This window comes from Gouania willdenowi, chromosome 14 (assembly GCF_900634775.1).
Source record: "Gouania willdenowi chromosome 14, fGouWil2.1, whole genome shotgun sequence".
Lineage (NCBI taxonomy): Eukaryota > Metazoa > Chordata > Actinopteri > Blenniiformes > Gobiesocidae > Gouania > Gouania willdenowi.
In genome coordinates this window covers 19,658,428-19,682,709 of record NC_041057.1, presented here as the reverse complement: position 1 = coordinate 19,682,709, position 24,282 = coordinate 19,658,428, and the positions used below count along the sequence as shown (strand labels likewise).

The 24,282-nt window shown below is 38.7% G+C and overlaps 1 protein-coding gene across 10 annotated transcripts in view; it reads left to right on the top strand.

Moving 5' to 3' along the window:
• acaca (acetyl-CoA carboxylase alpha) overlaps positions 1-22,688 on the top strand; it is a 50,618-nt gene extending 27,930 nt beyond the window's left edge. For 6 of the 10 annotated variants that reach the window (XM_028465803.1, XM_028465802.1, XM_028465811.1 and 3 more), the window contains 21 exons: positions 1,439-1,480; positions 2,946-3,161; positions 3,258-3,413; positions 4,673-4,897; positions 6,934-7,089; positions 7,191-7,337; positions 7,672-7,941; positions 8,180-8,277; positions 8,428-8,548; positions 8,712-8,822; positions 13,256-13,399; positions 13,497-13,617; positions 14,615-14,711; positions 14,807-14,903; positions 15,959-16,094; positions 16,175-16,352; positions 16,420-16,532; positions 17,507-17,661; positions 18,208-18,378; positions 20,013-20,149; positions 21,391-22,688. In XM_028465803.1, the coding sequence (XP_028321604.1) occupies positions 1,439-1,480; positions 2,946-3,161; positions 3,258-3,413; positions 4,673-4,897; positions 6,934-7,089; positions 7,191-7,337; positions 7,672-7,941; positions 8,180-8,277; positions 8,428-8,548; positions 8,712-8,822; positions 13,256-13,399; positions 13,497-13,617; positions 14,615-14,711; positions 14,807-14,903; positions 15,959-16,094; positions 16,175-16,352; positions 16,420-16,532; positions 17,507-17,661; positions 18,208-18,378; positions 20,013-20,149; positions 21,391-21,517 (3,018 nt within the window). In that variant the 3' untranslated portion in view covers positions 21,518-22,688. The remainder of the gene's footprint in view (positions 1-1,438; positions 1,481-2,945; positions 3,162-3,257; positions 3,414-4,672; positions 4,898-6,933; positions 7,090-7,190; positions 7,338-7,671; positions 7,942-8,179; positions 8,278-8,427; positions 8,549-8,711; positions 8,823-13,255; positions 13,400-13,496; positions 13,618-14,614; positions 14,712-14,806; positions 14,904-15,958; positions 16,095-16,174; positions 16,353-16,419; positions 16,533-17,506; positions 17,662-18,207; positions 18,379-20,012; positions 20,150-21,390) is intronic. The other 4 variants (XM_028465804.1, XM_028465812.1, XM_028465809.1 and 1 more) reach the window with 1 other exon arrangement.
• Positions 22,689-24,282: the final 1,594 nt, after the last annotated feature.

Below are 24,282 nucleotides of genomic sequence, written 5' to 3'. Positions count from 1 at the left end.
ATGATAGGGCCTTAGTGCAGGATTAGTGTTGGAAAAATGACCACTTTTATTTCCCTGCTGCCGTTCACACAATAGGCTTTGATTTTTGACTCAACGCCACCAAATGCACAAAGTGCTCATCAAGCAAACTGATGTCAGCATCATTACACAGTCCGTCACATGAAGGGTCATTTCAGTAGACAGAAACTTAATATGTGGTCAACCCTCCCCAGATATACTTTGTCGTCAGTTAACTACATTGTGGAGGGTGAATATGTCATCCAGTTTCACAAAGCTCGCTGGTTTTCAGTGCGTGTACCATTGCAGCATGCTCATTATCACATAGACTGCAAGTTGATGAGAGGATCTGCAATCGCTCTGGCATTGTTGTGACAAGTGGGGGCGCTTCATCTGATAATGTCAAACGCAGTCACAGGGTGCGATGCGTGTCTCTGAAAGAAAGATGATGTTTTATTCATTTGTTTAATGTACAGGGTTGTACTGTTAGCCCAACGCTGCTATTGTTAAAACAAGTTCTCTGACGGAATTCATTGGGATTTTTCAATAGGTACTTTATACCACATACCTAGATACCCTTACTCTAGTATACACAATATACAATGTGTTCTTATTTGTTTGAGTCAGGGTTGGGGTCAATTACATTTTAAAATTCCAATTACGTTCTCAATTCCGATTATGTTGTCTGGCATTTTTTTTTTTAAATTTCAATTAAATTTACAATTATTATTTTTCCCCAGAAATTCAATTGCAATTACGTTCTCAATTACAATTAATTATAATTACAGAGCCTTTAAAAATAACCTCAAAAAACTTAATCTTCCTTTTGTGTTCGCTTTTTGTTAGCATCTGTTATGATAACAGGTCAGTTTTGACCCATGTCTTAAATCAGCTGTAAAATACGCATATAAATATTATATATCATCTCATTTTTTTCCATGTTTTAGTTACCTTGTTAGGCTTCCTAATTAATGAAAATATTGGTATTAATATTTTTGGTGTGGGCATCTTAGCCCTCAATTTCTTTTTCATTTTAATGGTAAAATGATCCTCAACAGAACTGACAGGTATACTTGATATAAAACATATTTTAATAATTGTTAACTACGCATGTGTTACAATTACAAAGTAATTCATCTGAACTCAATTACCATCCATTCAATTATAACAATAGCAACAGGCTTTTTTTTCAATTATGATTACATTGATAATTACGCCATAATTTTAATGAATTACCGCTTACGCGATTACAATTATAATTGACCCAACCCTGGTTTGAGTTCATTTAGACTCTGCTTTTTACATCTTGTGCAATTCTTAAATTAGTATCACTGCCTGTGTTTGTTTTCTATTGTCAAACTCATTCATTGTCTAATACACTATTAGTAATTGTAACGTGACTCTTATGTGCTGTTAATTCTCTCCTTTTTTTTCCACACAGAGAGAATTCCCCAAATTCTTCACTTTCCGTGCCAGAGACAAGGTAAACCTTATGTCCGTCCTAATTATGTTAAACAATTTTATTCTTCATTGTGTTCTCAATCTGCTCTGTTTTATTCACCCATTATTTCATATGTCACCTGCCAGCCAAGGTCATTCACTAGTGATATCTTTGGGTTCAGTCTTGTCAAGTGAAATGTCGGTAGGCAAACAGGAAAACCTCTGCATTGAGAAGATCAAACTGCTTATCCACCAACAGCAGACACAGATTTAAGGAGCGGCAGAACCAGGAAGAGCAGCTTGCATTGATAAAAGGGGTCATTTTGATACCTGAGCGTTAAAGCTGATATCCGGAGTTTCTGAGAAATTGACGTTTATTTATGATTCTTTTGAAATGCGAAAAAATACCTAACTAGTCTTTTACTATGGTCTACCGCCGGTATATACATTAATGTATATAAGTCCCGCCTTTTTCCTGTAGACCCCTATACAAATGGAAACGAGAGCCGTCATCGCACAACTTCCTGTAGCGGAGACTGTCAATCAAAGTGAATGCGGAACTGTGCTCGAAAACAAGACCGCACGTCACAACAGTAAACAGGTTAATATGATTTTGGCTCTCACCTGACCCATAGACCTATATCAATGCGACCCGATGCGACCTTATGTTCCGCGATGCGCATGCAGAAAAGTAGAGGTGTGGCTTCTGGTAGATTGGCAGAGGCAGTAGGAGGAAGTGAGGCTGCTTAGGGCGGGCCATCGAGACATTTCTCAGAAACTCTGTATATCAGCTTTAAAAAAGTGAGCTTGAAATTTAGATTTTGTTGGTTTTATTTTCTGATTTTTCAGCAGTGTTGGCTGGGAAAGATGAAGCATCACAACTGCTGCTGTTAATTGAGTTTAAATGCAATGAAATACTATAGTTATGTACAGACAGAAATCACATGGCAATCAATACATGTACTGTATATGAAAATGTATACTACAACTAAAATCCTCTTCTTTCTATCTGGTAATTTATATGGATTATTATATAGATTGTCTTCACTTTAATCTTCATCATACAGCATATCATAATGTAGATTAAATTGACCCCCCACATATCACTGACCACAACCCCCAACCATTGAATGCTTAATCTCATTCAATCACATTCAGGGACAGTTTCTCTTCCTTCCCTTATAGTTTCACTACAATGACACCATTAAAACCACCATTAAAACTCATTAAAGTAATGAACTCCTTAATTATGTCCCCCCATTTAAGAGAAATGAGACCCATTAACAGCTTCTGAGAATGCCCATGATTTCATTTACTTAATACAGTGTGGTAATATACTCTTTACTCATCCCAAATCAGTGCTTGTAAAATTGCCTGTTTTGATCATTTGGCAGTGAGACCTTACCGGAAAGTCAAAGTGTTAGAGAGAAAGCTCTGGAACCAACTAATTAGGAACTTTAATGTGAAATGTGGCGATTTGTGACTTCAAATCCTCTGCGCTTTGATAGTTTGAAGAAGACAGGATCTACCGTCATTTGGAGCCGGCACTGGCGTTCCAGTTGGAGCTCAACCGCATGCGCAATTTTGCCTTAACCGCCATTCCGTGCGCCAACCACAAGATGCACTTGTATTTGGGTGCAGCCCGTGTGGAGGTGGGCACAGAGGTGACGGATTACCGCTTTTTTGTCAGAGCTATCATACGGCACTCGGATTTGGTAACAAAGGTATGATGATAAAATCACTTAAGAAATAAAACAATCAAATGAAATGATGTACTCTTTCCCGTGTGTGATTATTTCCCCCCCATGCTTTATTAACAGGAAGCCTCCTTTGAATATCTTCACAATGAAGCCGAGCGTCTGCTGCTGGAAGCCATGGATGAACTGGAGGTCGCTTTTAACAACACAACTGTACGAACTGATTGTAACCACATCTTCCTCAACTTTGTTCCAACAGTCATCATGGATCCATCAAAGGTTTGTGAAACGCATCATCTAATACCCAGGTTCCCAAAGTGCGGTACGCAAATTATCATAGGGGGTACATGAATAAAAAATAGATAATGAAAGAATAAAAAATGGCATTAAAACATTGGAAACTAGAATATAAATAGAGCAGGAGTCAGGAGCCTCCATGCATGGAACAAATTTTACATTGGCTGCTGTAAAACTAATCTGTAGTGGGGAAAGAAAAACAATCTTAATCTGAAAAAGCAAAAATATGGTGAGAGCTACATTTTTTTTGGGCTAGCCAAACTAGCCGATCTTGCTTGATGCCCTTTTCCACCACGTAGTGGATCTTCAGCTTTGATAAAACATGAAAACAAAATATAGAAGACTTGGAGAATTATTTAAGACTCTGACTCCCTCAAGTTCAGCATTCGGCTAATTAATTAAATAAATCGAGTGATTTTACTGAATAAGATGTTTGATTGTGTGCTTACAGATTTCTTTTATTTTTTATTATATATCATTCCTCAACAGGATAGGTAAACAGGGTTCCCGCGGATCCTTAAAGTCTTAAAAGGCATTAAATTCATGAATCAAAAAATAAGGCCTTAATTGTCATTAAAATGTCTTAAATTAATTTTTCAAAAGTCTGACATTTGAACACATAAGTATGATTTTATGATTGTAATTAGTATCACATTTTAAAATAAATGGTAGCATTTGTTTTTCAAAAATACATATAATTTCCGTAACTTTGTACAGTCACAACAGCAGAACCAGCAACAAAACAGTGACATGCAGATGCGCGTCATGCTTGTAGCAATTTTCAACATGGGGAAATGTAAACAAAGATTTTTTTTCACTGGTTTTTCATAATGGTTTTTATTTTTTGTGTTTTTGTTGTTGTTTTGTAGATGTCTGGTTATTTTTGTAGTCATCTTGCGTTTTTTTGGAGTGAATTTATGTATTTTAGTCTGTTTTTTTGTGTGTTTTCTTTGGGGGCCGCTAGTTGCACATCTGCACTAGACACTGAAAAAAAAAACCCTAACCTATGTAATTGGTGTGACTTTTTAGTTTTTTTTTTTTTTTCCCAATTGTGTTTACTGTGAAGTTGATACTAAATTGAATTTCAGATGAAATTAAAAAGTCTTGAATTCAATTTGACTGAAGCTCTAGGAACCCTGGGTAAAATTCATGGACAAATTTCAACAACTGATCTAATGCAAAGTGGATATTTTTTGTAATTTGAGTGTGTTTTCTAATCAATCTTGCTTTATACGCCTCAGATCGAAGAATCCGTACGCTCCATGGTGATGCGCTATGGCAGCCGCCTGTGGAAGCTACGCGTCCTGCAAGCTGAGCTGAAAATTAACATCCGCCTTACTCCGACGGGAAAGCAAATCCCCATCCGCCTGTTTCTTACCAATGAGTCGGGCTACTACCTGGACATCAGCCTGTACAAGGAGGTCACTGATTCCCGAACGGGACAGGTGGGGCCCAAAGATCGACAGGTGGGGCACTCATACATCCTCCATTTCATCTATTTATTGTCTGGTCATAAGCAAAAGGCTTAGACTCCATTCAGGGGCCTCAGCTCCCACAAATGCAGTGTTTGATTTGAAAAGGTTATCCTAGAAATTACTAATATTTGTACAGTTTATTAATTTGGAGTTGAAACACCCTTCGCCTCAGGGACAATTGGTGTAGTATGTTTCTGCCTGAAGCAAATCTGGTAAGATTTCATTGTCCTGCCCATTCATTCATCCAAACCATCATCACCACCATCTGTTCAGCTGGAAATGCATGCCCAGATAGTGGTTACATTAAAAGCTTGTCTTAAAGTATATTTAACTATTTTTTATTTATATTTTAATGTTTTGTCAATTATGAGGTAGTGACCATTATAAATGGGTCATTCCATGGCATTTCATTGTAGTCCACGTACTTTGCAATTGTTCCGTGATCATTCAATAGGCACACTTTAAATTTTTAGTTGGTTCGGATGAATGCCTTTGGAGATGTAGCCAAATATAGTGAGGGTGTGTGTGTCGATTTTTGCTCGTCCTTATTTTCTTCCATTTTCAGCTTCCGATATCTCGGGAGCTATACAACACATAGGAAACTGACATTTGGTATAATAATTCAGCTCCACCTACTCTCTCAGGATGTATAGCTGATATTTTTTGTATATTCTATCTGGTGGACATGTCAGCCTCTAAAAATTGGAAAAAAGTTTGCCTGGGTTTCAGGCTCGAACATGTTTGCCTTCAGTAAACAACTTTGCATATCTCTCAGCTCCCTGTAATTTAATCAGCTTTGAGCTATGTACATAAACTGTTCACATCACTGATGATTAGTCAGATATATGCATTGGTTCTTGGGTGACGGTTTCATGAAATCTGAAAAAAATATATTTTTTACTATTTTCATTGGCCCCTATAACTGCATGTGGGATTGTAAGAAAACATCTGATCTCTACTGTAATTTATAGTATAAAGGTTACTCTTTCTTGGGACATAATTTTTTTTCATGCAACTTAATTTTTATTTTGGACCCCAACTTTGGGTTATTTCACCACTAGCGAATATTAAAAATCCTTTACGATTCCATTGTATCTTGCCTCTGTTTTATAATCATTTATTGTTCATTAGTTTTTTACTCGTAATATAAAAAAAATTGCATGAGAAAAACATTTATTTTGAAAACATATTAATTAGGAACAAATGTCTCATGTTCTACATTTGATTTTTTTTTTTTTTTTTAGGGGGGGTGATAATTTTATATAATTTTTTGATAAGCAAACATAATTTAAGAAATCAATTCCAACCACAAAAATATATGTAGGGAATTTTAATTTCTAAAATATACTATTGGTTTTCTGGAGATTTCTTTTCTGCTGTATCTCTTAGCTATTCTAATTTAACTTCGTATCAGTTGTTCTTCCCAAGATTTTACCAAATTTCAGAAATCAATTTCACGGCTATAATAATTAGGTACAAAAAAAAAGGAAGGGGCTGCTCATCAGTTTGAGAAATATGGTCATATATAAAATGCATATATATTTTAGTCCGTTTTGAACTTTGTGTTTGTCAAGTAATCATCGTGGCTGCTAGCCTTGCAAATTGTTCTTTTGGATCACTATACCAGGTTTGAAGCAACCATATGCTTTCATCACGAGAAGCTGTACATCACAAAGTATGAGTTAGGAAAAAAAAGAGAAAATATTTTTTATGGTACTAGTGAAAAACTAATAAACAACAACTGATTATAAGACACAGAGGCAAGCTACAAGCCCAAAAAAACACATAACCCTCTCGCTAAATTGTCCGTATCTCAAAAAGTATTCATCCGATCAAACAAAAAAAGAAATGTGCGCCTATTGAATAATTAAGGAACAATTGGTAATAATTTCAGATTTTCTTTTAGATCGAAGTGTGTTGGATGTCCCAACTGTCATCTTCACAATCATGATTCCACTCATCCTAACGCCAAGGCTTTTGCAGAAGCCACTTGGCCTGTGATGTAACTTCCTGATCTCGTTTTCCAGATTATGTTCCAAGCCTATGGAGACAAGCAAGGCCCGTTGCACGGCATGCTCATTAATACACCCTACGTTACCAAGGACCTGCTGCAGTCCAAGCGCTTCCAGGCTCAGTCTCTGGGAACCACCTATGTCTACGACTTTCCAGAAATGTTCCGACAGGTGAAACTCAGAAAATCAGCAAAATGTTTTGAGAAGCTTTGCATCTATTGACATGTAATAAACATCACATAATGTTATTGTTTTTCTTGACAAACTTCTAGGCCCTGAAAAAGTTGTGGCACTCTACTCAGAGCTTTGCTAAATTACCCAATTGCCCTCTGCCCTCTGAGCTGCTCACCTTTACTGAGCTGGTTCTCGATGCCCAAGGTCAACTGGTGCAAATGAACCGACTACCAGGGGGTAATGAGGTATGATGTCTTTGTATTTTACATACACAAATACAGACTTTATAACTAATCATAATTCCTCGTCACAAATCAGCTTTGTCTGGTTACAAATTCCCTTTTATTTTGATTTCTTTTTCTCCCTTACAAGTTTTCCCCCTCCCCTTTTTTAAATTTATTTTTCCCTTTTACAGTTTCTAATGCAGCACTTGAAAGCTTCATTTTATTGTAATCAACACAGAGAAAAACGTGTTTAATGTAAATAAGCAAATCAGTGCATGTCGGGTTGAAATGTTCTAAATTATACATAGAGGTTTCTGTTTCTTATGTTTTGCACATTTTTTTTTCCTTGGACCAGATTGGCATGGTGGCATGGCGGATGTCCCTGCGTACGCCAGAATATCCAGCAGGGCGCGAGATCATCGTCATAAGCAATGACATCACACACAAGATCGGTTCGTTCGGGCCGCAGGAGGACATGCTCTTCCTGCGAGCCTCAGAGATGGCACGAGAGAGCGGCATCCCTCGAATCTACATCGCAGCCAACAGCGGCGCCCGCATCGGCCTGGCAGAGGAGATCCGGCACATGTTCCACGTTGCCTGGCAAGATCCAGTCGATCCTTACAAGGTCAGCCAGCCTGACAATACTGCTGTGAAAGGCCCATGAATATGTCAGCATTGCACAATAAGTGTTTATTTATAATTGTTTTTGATAATAGGTCATTGGAATTCACATATCAGTGTTTTCAAAGCATTTTATGCTTATTGTTTTTTTCATCCAATGCATTTTTAGATGCTATTCTCAGCTCTTTACACTGTTAACCTCATTTATCATGTTGAAGCTGTCGTTCCTTTATTCCCTGCAGGGTTTCAAGTATCTCTACCTCACGCCTCAGGATTACAAGAAGGTCTCTGCTCTGAACTCTGTGCATTGTGAGCACATAGAAGATGAGGGAGAGTCCAGGTACTTTTTTAATATAACTTTCAGTATTTAAAAAAAAAATGTGGCTCCTTTTCTGTGCGCACAGGTAAAATATTAAACCCTTCTTTTGGATTTTCTAAAAATGAACCGAAGTTCTGAGGATTTGTGACTTGTGTATGTGTTGTCATGCAGGTACAAGATCACTGACATTATAGGAAAAGATGAGGGATTGGGTGTGGAGAATTTGAAAGGCTCTGGAATGATTGCTGGGGAATCCTCCCTGGCTTACGAGGAGATCATCACCATGAATCTGGTAAGACGAAAGCATGCACTTGCCTCCATAATCTCAGCCTTGAGCTGTGCATTCAGGTGATCTTGAGAGATCACACAACCGAACAGCTGATGAGCTGACGGTGTATTTTTGTATGAGGCTCCGCTCATATGTGATGCGTAAAGATTCTTTGTCTTGTCTTTAGGTCACATGTAGAGCCATCGGTATCGGTGCCTATCTGGTGAGGCTTGGACAGAGAACCATTCAAGTCGACAACTCTCACATCATCCTTACGGGAGCAGGAGCATTAAACAAGGTGACATGACTAACTACACATATTTGTATTTAAACTAAGGGAAGATGGATTTGTATGTATTTAAATGAGAAATGGTCACCTAAGCAATCTCTGAATTTACTCAATTGATTGTTGTATTATACATTATCTTGACTTTTCTCCACTTTATTCAGGGTGTTCGCGAGGACTTAAGAAGTACTAAATGTTACGTTTTTTTTTGAGTGGCATGAATTTTTCTTTTTCTTTTAATTAATTTTTTATCTTTATTTTTTTTGTTTTACTACATACAACACAAAGACAGAGACAATTAAAGAAAAAATAGAGGGGGACAAACAGGTTGCTTACAAATTGTACATATTATAATACAGTGTGCATGTGGGTGCGTGTGCGATAATATAATAATTATAGTACTAGTAGTCTGCTATGAGGGGGTCAGGGGAGGAGACAATAATAAGTTATTAATGGACAAATACGCGGGGGAAAGGAACGGTATACAGTATGTATACAAAATAGATATAATAAAATTGAGAGAACAGAGGGGAAAAAAACCTAAGAAAGGGGGAGAAATAATAGTTTCAACCTGGAGTTCGGCGCCCAGGTGAACTGAGGGGCCCAGGCCAGACACTGGGAGGGCTGAGGGGGAGATTGATAAATCAAATGTTGGGAAATTTAGGCCCTTAAAAAAGTATTAAAAAGTCTTAATCATAATTTTGAGGTATTACATTTTCTTGACTCAGATTCAAATGTGGTACCATCATTGTGCACAAGGATGCGCGTGGACATGCCGAATATGTGTAAGGAGTGTCACAAACGGTCAACTGTCCTAGTCTCTGACTGAGCGTGTGTTGGTTACTGGTGCACTAGTGATGTGTCAGTCATGAAAGAACTGCCACGAGGAAATGAAATGAACGAGAACAAGCGACAGGCTCGCTCGTGGGGGATGCGCCGGCGTTCATGGGGCTGCTTGGGCACCGCCCCCAGCCAGGCTATGGCCCGGTTTACCGTCACCTCGTCCGACGCGCCCCCCAGGTACTCAGCAGGAAGGCGGGTTCAATGTTTACGGAGCGTACGGGTTACACTCGAGGGCAAAGAGAATATATATTGGGTGTCGTGGGCTGAAAAGTTCAATAGTATCCTGCTTTAGCCTCTGAGTGGAAGCCCCTGACTGACACAAGCCTCTGGGTTAGTAAAAAAGAAATGTGAGTATTGCAAAGTTCCAAATTTGCCAGAACAGTGGATAGGGTTACTGGTATTCTACGTCACATCCGTTATGCCAGGAGCACTTCCATCAAGCAAGAGGCTTGTATCACGTCGGGCTTCTGCTCCAGGGCTGCAGCTGGATGCTCCTCGGAAAATTTGTGAACCCGTGCTCTATGATCTCTAATAGAGCGCACACTCACACACGAGAGCGCCACTGCCCCCTATAGTAGTGGATATGCAATTACCCTTTACTCTAGTACAGAAACACTAGCAATCCAGTACACAACTCCCACCCCCCTGGCATCGTGCGTATTTCAGAAGGGCTGGTTTAATGTATTCTTTGAGTTCTGTTGTATGTTTGTGCTCTATAGATTTGGTGCAAACCCCAAACGTGTAGTTAGTTAAGGATGTGTTGATGTGTTGCTGCTAATGGTAGCTTGAAGTAGAGATGAGGTCTTAAGGGCTTTTATGGAAGGTCATTAAAAAGTCTTGAAATGAATGCCAGGATTGCTGTATATACCCTATTATTGCTGGTTTGCTGGAAGTTACACTGCTGTTTAACTACACATTTTTTAAAAAGTCACTATTTTGCAATTCCCTCTTTCCTGACTCTGTTTAACCAGGATTGTCTTTCCTATCCAAGCCTGTTCAGCCTGCCAGTCAGGGCGGAATAATTGAAAGCGAGCGCTGAATTTATATTTGCATAGAAATAAAGTGACATGCCGGAGGCTGCAGTGCAGGACACACATATCATTTGTTTTTAATCAAAATGAAAAGTTTTGCTGATGCAGATTGTTTTGTGCATACAGTTGATTGGTATGTGTGGGGGGAGGGGAGAGGGGTGGATGTGTGCTACTGCACGCTCCACCACCCTCTCCTGTCTTTTTTCCATACCCAGTCCTTGTCTGTGAATTAAGATGACTTCATTTTATATGACATGACAGACCGCAACATGACAGCCCATGCAAATGGCACAGTGATGGCCTATCTTTTTAATGGAAGCTCACTTGTTTTTAGATGACCTTATTATTTAACTCATTTGTGAAGCAGAATCATTGAAATGGAGACGGACAAATATTCATAGTACAAAGATGTATTGATTTTACAATATATTACAAAACAGGCATCGTTTTCATGTAAATCTGTGTGTTTTAAATAGTGTAGAAGAGAGTTGATGTTGCAGTATCAGAAAGAGTACTACTCCTATATGCTCATTCATCATGTGGTTTCCTGCTTATATTGAAGCTTAATGGAGAGCAGGAGGCTGCCACCCAGAGATCATCATTTCATTAGCTGCTGGAAATCGTTCATATTTTCATGGGGACTGGATCGTAACTACTTGCACAAATACCCCAGTGAGCTGTTACTACCATTTGGCCCCTCGTTTTCTCCCTCTCCTGTTCCTCCTCCTGTTCCTCGTCCTCCCAGTGCCGTGGAATCTTAATGAAACAGGCTCTGGCCGGAGGCGCTGGGGTTTTGTGTATGTCAAGGTGACTGCAATGTTTCTTGGGGCTGCTGGCTCGGCTGACAGCTTTAGGAGAGTGCCCTAGATTTGTAGCCAGATACATAGCCATTAATGGTAATAAAGAAAGTAAATGATGGCTGAAAAGGTGAGAGCTGAGGGTAGAGATTGAGCTCCTCTCTGATTTTTATGGAGCCACGTCAGGGCCCTGCCACCTGTTCTGGGTGGCTTATGAAAATAGGGTGGGCAGGGACTGGGATTTTTATGGCTTCAGGTTTGGAGAGCAACGTGAAGATAAAAAGAATTTGACCTCATTTACATTCTTCGGTCTACCTACAGGCATTGGTAACTGACATGACAACAATGCAGATATTGGCTCATTGAAATAAATTAATTTTTGGTAAAGAATAGAACTTGCAGATGATCCCAAACTGAAGGAAAGTCAACTTAAATTATGCAATTTCTGGAAGATGATCAATGATCACCTGTGTTTATAAATCTGCTGTAACCTTGCAGGCTTGCATTTTTCGTACAAAGTTGCAGTGTAAACATTTTTTTATTGAACAGATGCACACCTGAGTTAAACAGAACCATAATCTCTTGCCTTTAGGGCAATATGGTCCAAAACTCATAGCTTGATATTTTTCCTCAAAATGGAAATATATATATATAATATATACTGTATATATAAATCTCAATGATTTAAATTCAAATAAGTCTTACCAGAAAGACAATTCAGGGTTAAGATTGCTAATACAAAATGCCACACACACACATTTATTAACAAAAAGCTGCACAATATGCACCACTTTAGGCTTTTTATCCTCTAAGGGACAGCATGTGTGAGTGAGTTCACTAGTGTGGCTTGTTTAGGGGAAGGTCTGGGTTAGGACACAGAAAGTATTCCATCTAGCTGTACTTATCATGCTGTTCTGACAAGTAGTGAAAGCAGCGACTCATAAAACAAGTATTGTAATTCAAAATAAGCTGTAGAAAAAAAATATATATATCAATATAGGCGATACAAAATGGAAATCTTGATAGATTGCCCAGCCCTACCCACAGGTATAGATAACTGACATGACAACAATGTGGATATTTGCTCACTGAAATAATTATATTTTAAGTAACGAATAGAACTTGTAGATGACCCCAAACTGAAGGAAAGTCAACTTAAATGATGCCATTTCTGGAAGATGATCAATGATCACCTGTGTTTATAAATCTGCTGTAACCTTGCACGCTTTTTCCTGAGCTTCATCAACCTTAGTACAAAGTTACAGTGCAAGCATTCTTTTATTGAACAGATGCACACTTGAGTTAAACAGAGGTGTAAATTTCTTGCTTTTAGGGGTGGGCGAAATGATCCGCAATTCATATCTTGACATTTTTTCTCAAAATGGCAATATGCAATATTATAAATCTCAATAATTGTAATTCAAAAGAAGTCTGACCAGAAAGCAATTCAGGATAAAAATTGATGATACAAAATGCCACACAGACACATGTATTAACAAACAGCTGCACAATATGTGCCATATATATATATATATACAGTATGTATATATATATACAGTATATATATATATATATATATACAGTATGTATATATATATATACAGTATGTATATATATATATCTTGATATAGCTGATATTGTCATTTTGTATATCGCCAAAATAGAAAACTTGATTAATCCCCCAGCCATACTTGCATTGTTTCATCATCAGGTTGCAAGTGAAAGTATCTCTTTTAGATTTTCTAACTCACTAATACTGTATGTATTATTTCAGGTGCTGGGCAGGGAAGTATACACATCCAATAACCAACTTGGTGGTGTGCAGATCATGCACAACAACGGTGTGACCCACTGTACTGTTTGTGATGACTTTGAAGGAGTTTTTGCACTTTTGCAATGGCTGTCCTACATGCCAAAGGTTCAGTATCACAACTTTCCTGTTCAAACCCATCCTGTGTGTATTTAAAACTACTGTGTTGAATATTTCAATATTCATGTTCATTAACTTTCTGCAGTGTAAGTCCAGTCCAGTGCCCATCCTGGATGCGAAGGACCCCATAGACCGGCACATAGATTTTGTGCCTACCAAAGGTCCTTATGATCCTCGCTGGATGTTAGGCGGACGTCCCAGCCAATGTGAGTGTTCAAGCACTGAGTTATTTATTGTCCAATTAAAAAATAGGAACAATTCATTTCCATTTTATAGCTAAAGATTTCTAAATACTATTCTTTGTGTGACACCATTACAACATTATTTCATCCTGGATCAACATTACAAACAATTCAGATATGTCAATAGCCTTTTTGGCAGTAAGCAGTGTGTGCGACAATTCTCAATTCATTACAAATTATTGACAAAATGCTCAGTGTTAATGGCCAAATGACTTTGTCATTAAATATTCATTTCATTGATGTCGGCATGGTTGTTTTTATAAGACTGACAACTAAATCATTCCCAGTGCTATTTCTAAGTTGAGTTGTAAAATGTGCTTACCTGATACAATTAAGTTCGTAAGAAGTACGTATTGGATACAGTTCAGACTATTTCCAGTGTTATCTGTTTTAGATTTAAAAAGGTTAATGATATCAGCCTGATATCCCACAAGGTTCAACAAAGGTTGAAACAATTCATTACAACCAGGAAGATATTAGTTATTGATAGAAAGAAAAATGGTAAAGACTAGCATCATAGCACTAGAGGCAAGATAAGCGCTAAAATGGATGCACTGTGGTTTACACTGTGGGTCAGGACTGGGCAGGTTCCACATCAGTGTAATTACAGCTTAGGACAGCAACGAGTTTGAGGCTCTGGGCTGGAAACTAGTCAACGTCTGATAGTGATGAGTGGCGAGGCTTAATTGAATGGTAACCTCATAGGCTAAGGCTGGGAATGTGTCTCAGAGTGCGCAGGCAGAAAAGAGCTGAGCAAGCGTGCTTATGGAGTCATCCATCACTGCTGCTGCCAGGAGTACAGATTCTAACGCAAGAAAACATACAAAGGCTCAGACTGCCACTAGAAGGCTGCTTTGCTTTTAGAACCAAGTTTGGAGAATACATTATGATATGAGTTGAGTTATTTCCATGTCCGCCTGTCAGTGATTCACACTTCGTTCTTACTCTGTTCTTCTGAAAGCTCCAAAAGGTTCCTGGCAGACTGGGTTCTTTGACCAAGGCTCTTTCATGGAAATCATGCACCCCTGGGCTCAGAGCGTGGTGGTAGGCAGAGCCAGGTGAGATCCAAATCAAATACCTAAACTAACTAATCAAGTATGACCTCTGCAAAGTATAATTGAAAGATTAAACATTGAGTGAATTGTCTTTGAAGGCTTGGTGGGATACCTACTGGAGTGGTTGCTGTGGAAACCAGGTCAGTGGAGCTTTCAATCCCAGCAGATCCTGCCAATCTGGACTCTGATGCAAAGGTAATTGTCACCTAATCCACATAAATAAAGCAAAGAACAGACATGATTACAAATAGTTGCATACATCATTTCAACAAGGTGTTTTACTTCCGACAAGGAGATAATATTTTCACCAGCTTTAATCTCTTTGTCTATTAGCAGGATTATGTCAAAAGTACTTAACAGATTTTGACAACATTTTAACCAAAGATAGAGTTTATGCCATGGAAGATTCCATTACATTTTGGATGAGATCCAGGTCAATATACTGATTCTGGATCAGTTTTGAAAAATGAAAATGCATATATCTGTTAGTAATTGACCAATCTTTATTAAAATCAACTTAGTTGCATTGGGTTGGTTCTTCATCTGGATTGTATCCGGATTGCGCATTTCATCACGGTTTTTCAACACAATGGGGGTGCCCATAAATTTAGACTTGCTGTATCATTATTAAGGGGGATAAAATTTTCTGCCAAGCCTTTAGAGTGTTAATTATCATGGTACCATGATCAAGATCAGTGGTCCAGAATAGATAACCGTCAATATCTGACAAAGAGAAGATTTGGCACTTGGTGGAGGTTTGCACACTGAGTGGGGAGCCATTTACAGTACTTAGAGAGATGCTACAGGTCATGGCCACAGGGAGTGCAACATTACAGTATAGGACATACTAACACAGATAAGTAGTAGTAAGATTTACCCACAATAGAACATCCCATCTCAGTTGTGAGTCCAAAGCTATGGAACGCACTGCCATTTCACATCAGAGAGGCTTCATCTCTGCCTGTTTTTAGGTAAAAATGCACCTTTTTACTTTAGCATATAGTTTTTATTGCATTGCTTTTATGTACACTGTTATTTATATTTCATTTGAAATTGTTTGTCTTATAGTGTATGTACTTCATTTATCTGTTGTCACCTTGTACAGCACTTTGTCCCCCTCTTCCTGGGTGCTTTTTAAATAAAGTTGGATTTGATTGGATTGGATCCCACCAGTGGTGATTCCTGATCCGGATTCTGATAAAAAATGCTGAAAAACTAATGTAGTGATGTGTTTTCCTTCGTTGTGTCAGACATTCCAGCAGGCAGGGCAGGTGTGGTTCCCAGATTCTGCTTTCAAAACTGCCCAGGCCATCAAGGACTTAAACCGTGAAGGGTTACCTCTGATGGTGTTTGCAAACTGGAGAGGCTTCTCTGGAGGAATGAAAGGTACCTCTGCTTTTTCAAGAATCAGCCAACATGAGTTGAACCCGTTCTCTTTTCATGTTGTAATGATATCCTCCTCTTAGATATGTATGATCAGGTGTTGAAGTTTGGAGCTTACATCGTTGATGGATTGAGAGAGTACCGGCAGCCGGTTCTGGTTTATATCCCACCCCAGGCTGAGCTTAGAGGAGGCTCCTGGGTGGTGATAGATCCCACCATCAATCCACGTCACATGGAGATGTACGCTGACAAGGACAGCCGGTGAGTGTCCAAGACAAAAGAATCCTTTGATAAATCTATGATCACTCATAATTTTTTTTGTCATCAGAGGCGGCGTGTTGGAGCCCGAAGGAACCGTCGAGATCAAGTTTCGCCGGAAGGACTTGGTAAAGACCATGAGAAGAGTCGATCCAGTCTACATGGGCTTGGCCGAACAATTGGGTAAGTGCACTTCAATACTAATTATAGCCTTTACTGGATCTTTCTCCCACTTTGACTCGTCTGCCTTTGAGGGGGGTGCACGTGTGCTTCCACCTACATTCTTTACTCAGTGTTGATTGTGTCGTCCTGGCTGCAGTCCCTTGGGAGGCGTGTCAATCACTGCCTCAGATCAATCACCAGCTCACTTGTCTGTCCTGTGCAGAATATTGATTTTCTTTTGGTCCGATGCTGCGTAGGTTTGGTGCTTTGGGCAAACTGGTGGAATGGAGGTTTACTGGGGAGCGCTCTAGAGCTTACAGGTTGGAATTGAAATAAATCTCTGATTGTTGACAGCGGTGAGAGGTTTAGGGAAGCTCTGAGAATACAAAAAAAACTGGCTCTTTCACAACAGACCAACCAATCGTTTTTGTTTGTTTTTTAAGCTTCTGTTAGCATTGAATGTAATTGTTATTTGTAATTGTAATTACAGATAATCTGTGACCTTTATATTATAGTTATTACTCTTCCGTTTAGTTTAAACTTCTCCCACATTTTCCAAAATTTTGCTTTTTGCCTCCAGCAGGCGCAATTCCGACTCTAACCAAAAATGTTTACATTTTTCTACTTTTTTCAACTTTCTTAACCTTTTTTCTACTTTTATTTGGATGTTTCAGATCCTTTAACCTGTTAATATTTTTCATCTTAATTCTACTTTCTTTAGCTTTTTCCGTTTTTACCTTTCTGCAACTTTTTGAGCTCATTTCAACTTTCAATGCTTTTCCAACATGTTATAGTCTATATCCATGTTTTTCAATCCATTTCAACTGTTTTCATCAAATCTTCTGCATTATTTCATAGAGGGTTCAGCCATAAATAACAGCACATGCATCCTTACTTGCATTTTTTCTAGTTGTTTATGTTTTTCATACCAAGAGCAAAGGGAAATGTCATATTTTGGGGAAATATTTGTTGTTGATATTTTTCCCACTCCAAAGGAACCCCTGAGCTGAGCCCCCCTGATCGAAAAGAGTTGGAGACCAAGCTTAAGGAACGCGAGGAGTTTCTATTACCCATCTACCACCAGGTGGCCGTGCAGTTTGCTGACCTCCATGACACCCCAGGACGCATGCAGGAAAAGGGCGTCATCACGGTAAGCGTGGACACCAGCCTCTGAGCAGGCACTGAGTCAGTCAGTAAGTGTAAATGAGCTGAAAGAGCCACAGGAGAGCATTGGTTCCACTGCTGCTCCACCTGCACAGTGAATAATGTTTGGTCTCACCAGGCTGCAATTATCTCCTGATGACCTCGGCCCATCACCTTAGCAACTACAGAGAAGCCTCGGGCAGGCCTGGCTCATTCTGTGCGTTCACAGCGCCATCTTTCACATACAAGCTCACACACATTCACACACTGCTCCTATGGCTCGAGGGGTGCTTTACAGATGGATTTCTGTTGGGAGGTTTTTACACACAGTCTGATGGTGGTAAGGACTGTTAACTCTACTGTGTCCATGTCCACTTTAGGTATTTTAGGGTGGATTCTATAAGGAAAAGGCCTTAAGCTTCAGTGCAGTGCAGTAATTCACTAATTGAGATGAATTTGATATCTATCAAATTAATAACTAATTATTTACGATTCCTTTCCTAGCAAATGGTTGATTGTTAAGTAGGTTATTTATTTATTCTGCATATTTCAGGATATCCTGGAGTGGCAGACGTCCCGTCAGTTCTTTTACTGGCGTCTGCGACGTTTGCTTCTGGAGGAGACGGTGAAGAGGAAGATCTTAAAAGCCAATAGCGAGCTGACTGACGGGCAGATCCATGCAATGCTGCGCCGATGGTTTGTGGAGGCCGAAGGCGCCGTTAAGGTAAACTCTATTTGACAAAGAGGGAATAATGACTTTTCTGTTGTTCAGAAACAAAGGAAGCCCCAGAGAAAACAAACGAATCAACAATAAAAACAAGTGTCGGCACTTCCCCACCCTTTCCATTTTCCTACCCTGACTCCCTCTTCCCTGTTCCCTTCCCCCTCACCTAGGTGTAACACTGCCCTCACTTTTTATATTCTCCCTTTTCTTACCCTTCCTAATAGGGAAGGCTGGTGATGGTAAAAAAAAAAAAAAAAACAACTAAATATTTCTAGTTGGTCTTACTCAGTCTAAAGCAGAGATGGGCAACTTTTTTATCACAGCAAGGGCCACAGAAACTGATCTTAGGGCGACATCAACATTCATGTAGCATTTAGAATAGTGACCAATGTTTACAAAAAGCAGGAAAGAACAAAGAGGTTTAGTGTGTTGATATTTTGTATATTTTTGTTGTTGTTTAGTGTGTTTTTGGGAACATTGTGTGTCTTTCTGTTGTCGTTTTGTATATTTTTCTGTGATTTTTGCTTTGTTTTTGGAAGTCATTTTTGTTTGTCTACTTTAGGGACTGCACAGAATTAGACAGAGGATCACGTGTATTTCAGTAGGTGTCTCAAAGTTCAATAAAATAAGCAAATTGTTTATAAAAAAAAATGTGTTCAATTCAATAATGGTATGTCTGATACAAGTTTAAAGATAATAGAGTTTCTGAAGTACGTAGCGACCCAAATGTTGCCACTGGTATTTGAAAGAAACGTATTTTTTTCACAACTTCAAAGAAAACAAACTCTGGAGATTTACTGTTTTAAAATAAATATATAAAATAATGTGCTTATATGTACATAATTTACAAAATTCTTACTATTACTACTATAAAGTGAAAATATTTATAGTATTCATCTGCTTTTTTTTGTTCTGTGGCTAATTTATATTTGTTCTTGAGAGGCACATTTAACTAAACACATTATTTTACTCAAATCCTGGTGTTGTGTGTGTGTGTTTGTTTGTAATGTAGTTGCTTGTGAACCTTTTTGTCAGATCATCAGGATTAAATGCTGTAGGTAGCCAACACAAGGAAACATCCCACAGATCCATGTGTTCCTCTGTGATCCAAACCCCAGCTCAGAGGACCAGCCCTGGGGTGACGGGGCCATCTCAGTGTTTGAGATCTCTGAAGAAGCCGCTTCTCTTGTTAGCTAATACAATACGCTAATCAGGTTTGGTCGTCTTAAGCCGCAATTAATCACAGCCCTGGCACATGCTGATAGGAGAGCAACATGCTGTTCCTTAATTAAAAGCAAACAGATTAAAAATGATTAATAAGGGCATTAAATGTTCTTGTGGACTTCAAGCAGGACTGTTCATAAAAATAAAGGCAAAAGCCCATTAAACCTCTCCACCCCCAAATCTTTGCTAAGCCCTGCAGCTTTGCTTTGTTTGGGATCAGAAATGCCAACAGTCATGAATACTAATTTTCTTCTAAGGTCCATTCAACAAGACTTTAGGTCCAACTTTGTGCCCCTTCATCACCTTCATGGTGTTGTCATCATCGTTATTCCAACAGGCATAAAAGAAGATTTCAGCGCTGCATTGTAGTACAGTTTGATATGATTCTCCTTCTCTCTTTATGATTGTAGGCCTATCTATGGGATAATAATGAAGAGGTGGTCAGATGGCTGGAGAAGCACCTTGCTGAAGAAGAGGGCGCTCGCTCCGTTATCGATGAGAACATCAAGTACATCCGCAGAGATCACATCCTCAAGCAGATTCGCAGGTGATCATAAAAAGTTAAAGCAATGCGAAGCCATGAATTAAAATCATCGAAATATACAAGAGACAATAGATATTTGATGCTTTTATTGTGTTTTATTGTTTTATTCATTTGACTCATCAATGTCTTGAACCATCTTCTCAATCTACTTTGTGCTAAGTCATTATTTATAATTATTAATAAATAAATAATAAATAATATAAAGCTGGACAGGATGATATGCCAATAAATCGAAGATAAATTGCTAAAATACATATATGTAAAAGCCTGAAATTGCCGCTCAAAAGTTAGTTTTGATCTCCACTGCAAACACTCTCTTATTGACATTGTGGGATGTGGAGTCTCGCAGACGGATGCATAGAAATATTTTTGCTTCATTCTTACTGGTATTTACTTTCCCACAAAGTCAATAAGAGAGTGTTTACAGTGGAGATCAAAACAAACTTTTAAAGCTTCAAATTTGTCCTTTTGCATAATTTTTTTAGCAATTAATCTTTGAGTTATTGATCTATAAGGCCTACACTTTGGCTGTGTTTGAAATAGCATACTAACGTACTGCACACTACACACTCAATGAGTATATACTGTCTACTACATATTATTCGATGGACTGTTCCCACTGAAGTATAGTTTTAAGTCTCCCAAGATCCATTTGGAAACTACGACGACAAAAACCAGAAGCACACTGAGGCTTAATATCTCCATTAATTCGCCACCTTTGAAAGTTCTGAAAACATTTTAACTGAGAAAGTGACCAAGTAGAATCTCAACATGTGGTCCTTTGATCCATAAAACGCATTTCATGTCAACATTTCGGAGGTTTTCGAAGACCTGCCATTGTACAACTGACTAAACTTCCGGTTAACTTCAAAATAAGAGCCCTATTTACAAAAAAAAATGAATAGAAGACAAGAAGAGATGCTTTTGTTATGAAAAGAGGATGTTTGACTTTTTGCTTGAAGCCGGTCCCAGGACTTTCCGCTCACAATGCATCATGGGGCGGTTGAGTATGACTAGTGTGCCCACCGTGCATACTTATAAAATGCCCCGATATCGTATACATTTGGGTATTTTCTTGTGTACTCAATATTTAACAATCTTTAAAATCCAGTGAAGTTATGTTTCAGCACCTCTCCCTAATTATATTGTATATATTAAGTGCAGCCCCAAGTAGTGAGAACAGATTCCAGTGCTTTCTTTTAACACTTTTCCTCTTCCCCCACCTTTTTTTTTTATCCTCTCAGCCTTGTTCAAGTCAATCCAGAGGTTGCCATGGATTCCATTGTGCACATGACCCAGCACATCTCCCCCACACAGAGAGCCGAGGTGGTGCGTATCCTGTCCACAATGGAGACGTCAGCCTCCTCCTAGTGGGACGGCCGCTGCCAGAGGAACCTGAGCTTGGCTCACGCGTGGCCCCTGACGTGGGAGGAGCCAACATGAGGTCAAGGCAGGTGCCAAGTTACTGATGAATAGTTGGCAATGGTTCTCGCGTAGAAAGAGTTCAGGTAGCTGGAATCATTTTTGACTTTTTATAATTTTTTCACATAAAAAAAATGTTGCAAATGACTTCTGTTTTGTTTACATGAAATTGATTAAAAATAATAAAACAATAAGATGGTAGCAGGGAACTAAAGACATCCTGGTAGAATGTGATTTGAATTGGGAGAGACGCTTGTTAAGATATCACAAGCGTTTCGATGAGCAGCTTGATAATGACAACACTACATGGGATAAATTAGCAATCACTCACAACTATTCTTACTTAGTGAATAAAGGCTGTGACAGACTGGGACTCGGGGTGCACACAGTGGGGAGGCAGGAACACGGACCCTTTTTAGGCCTCTGCTATTTCACAGTTCCCCTCTAGCGAGCAGTGGGCAGGCCTCCTTCCAACAAAACTACAGCTGGCCCTTCTGTTCGCTGCTTCAGGGCCACTTCAGTTCCTCCCTGGTCGACTGCATGTGGAATGAAACCTGCACATTATTTCTAAGCAGTTGTTTCTGTGTGAGTACATGACAGTCGAGCATATTTAATGAATGGTATGATGCAGGGAGTTACAGCACGCTTATTTTGAAAATTAGTCTTTACTTGTTTTTGGTTACATTAATATTACGTTGTTACTTTAAGCAACACTGGAGAATAAAATATATTTTTTTTCTTTATCTAACCAAAGAACTTACAGAACAAAAGCTTATTTCAACTTTTTCCGTTCCATGTCTGTTATGATTTTCTAATTCTCAACAAAAAAATATTTAAAACTTGTGTATGTGTTGTAAATGAAATGTTACTTATTTCGTAATGTTTGGTTTTGTTTCTGAAATGTTACTTGAGTTAGTTACAAACAGGCATGTACTGTACTAGTGCTAGCTAATAAAGCTCTGTTGTGGACTCTAGGCCTTTGAGCCTTTTGTTACACTTGTGAAATGATGACGTGATCACAGTTTTTCCCTTTGCCCATACTGACATGCTGTCTCGTTGCTTTATAAGTGACTGGCTGCCTTTCCTCACAGAAGTGAATAAAGATTACTTGATATTGAAATGTTCAGTCTTAATTTTCTTTTTTTTTAATCTTTGCGCTAAAAGCCATTGTTCCGTAAAAACAAACTGTGCTTAGATTTAAAAAAAAAAAAAAAAATGAGGGTCAATGAACGTCACCATTGGCTGATAAAACTGATTGACAGATTCATCAGCCAATCAGGTGTGTTTACTTTCAGCCAATCATATGGCTTCTTACATTTTATCCACCCTTTTAAACCAAATGCAGAGCTACTGATATGTGTGCGCATTCGCGGTGTTCAAACAAGAGTGTGGAGAAAATGTAAGAAGCCATATGATTGGCTGAAAGCAAACACACCTGATTGGCTGATGAATCTGTCAATCAGTTTTATTAGCCAATGGTGACGTTCGTTGACCCGCAACGTCAGGACAGTCTCAAAATTCACCACACAGATTTCTCTCACAAATACACAGAGGTTTCACAGCAGTGAAGCAGTTTGTAAATGCATATTCAGCAATTTGCAATATCTGTGGATTTATATTACATGTGTGCCTCAAAATAATATTTGTGAAGTAGAACATGTGCATTTCAAAATTTATATTACAAGTTTGCAGAAACTATATATTTGTGAAACAGATCGTGTGCATTTGTGAATTTGAAATACAACTGCGAAACAAAGCATGTGCATTCGTGAAAAACCCTGCAAGAGTTAATTCATTACGATACTGTTCTGATTCCGTATGGAAGCTTCATTTGGCTCAAAGTTGTTCACACTGGTGAGACATTGTCCGATTACTTGAAAACGCTATATCTTCTCATTCCTCAATCTGCAGATGATTAAAGTGGAATTGTCTTCCTGCCGTTCAAACTTCAACACAATTAAATAGGATGAGGTGGATTAAACAAATTGATCCATCTCATCCTTCCTGTTTCTTTTTAGTCTGGTTCTATATCATCCCCCTTGACTCTGGCAACTCTATTACCAACTCACCAACAAATATGTAAGACAAATTGAGTTGCATGCACTCAATACCCACCACAATTATAGTAGGCCCAATAAGAAAATGAGTCATTTGGCAGTATAATTGGAAATGTGCCTTGTCGGGTCTCTCTGGTCTCCCAGAGGGTTTTTCTCATTTGTGGTGGCATGCTAGGTCGGCTAATTCTGCTTTTAATCACTGACAGAATGCAGATTCAGGTTCCTCCTTAAAAGTTGCAGTCAAGGGAACAACTTTGTTGGAGAGAACTGGCGAATTATCTATTCTTAGTCACATTAAGGCAGCGGTGTCAAACTCATTTTAGTTCAGGGGCCAAATACGGAGCAGTTTATCTTAAGTGAGCCGCCAATTTTAGGCCGGAAAATGAGTAATTTAATCATTATTGGGCTCTAGTTTGCACTTCCACGTGTAAATAAATGCTGAAATATGTACGACACCGATAATATCAAAGCAATAAGTGACAGATTTCAGTCCCTGCAGGATCTTTACTTTCAATTAATTTCATTTTGTGACCCATTGTTATGTAATTTGAGGAAATTAATGGCATAACTTTTTGTTTTGTGAGTTGTTTTAATAATTTGAGATTAAAAATGACTGAGATCCTGTGGGAAAATGTGAGCCCTGCTAATATTTCAGAG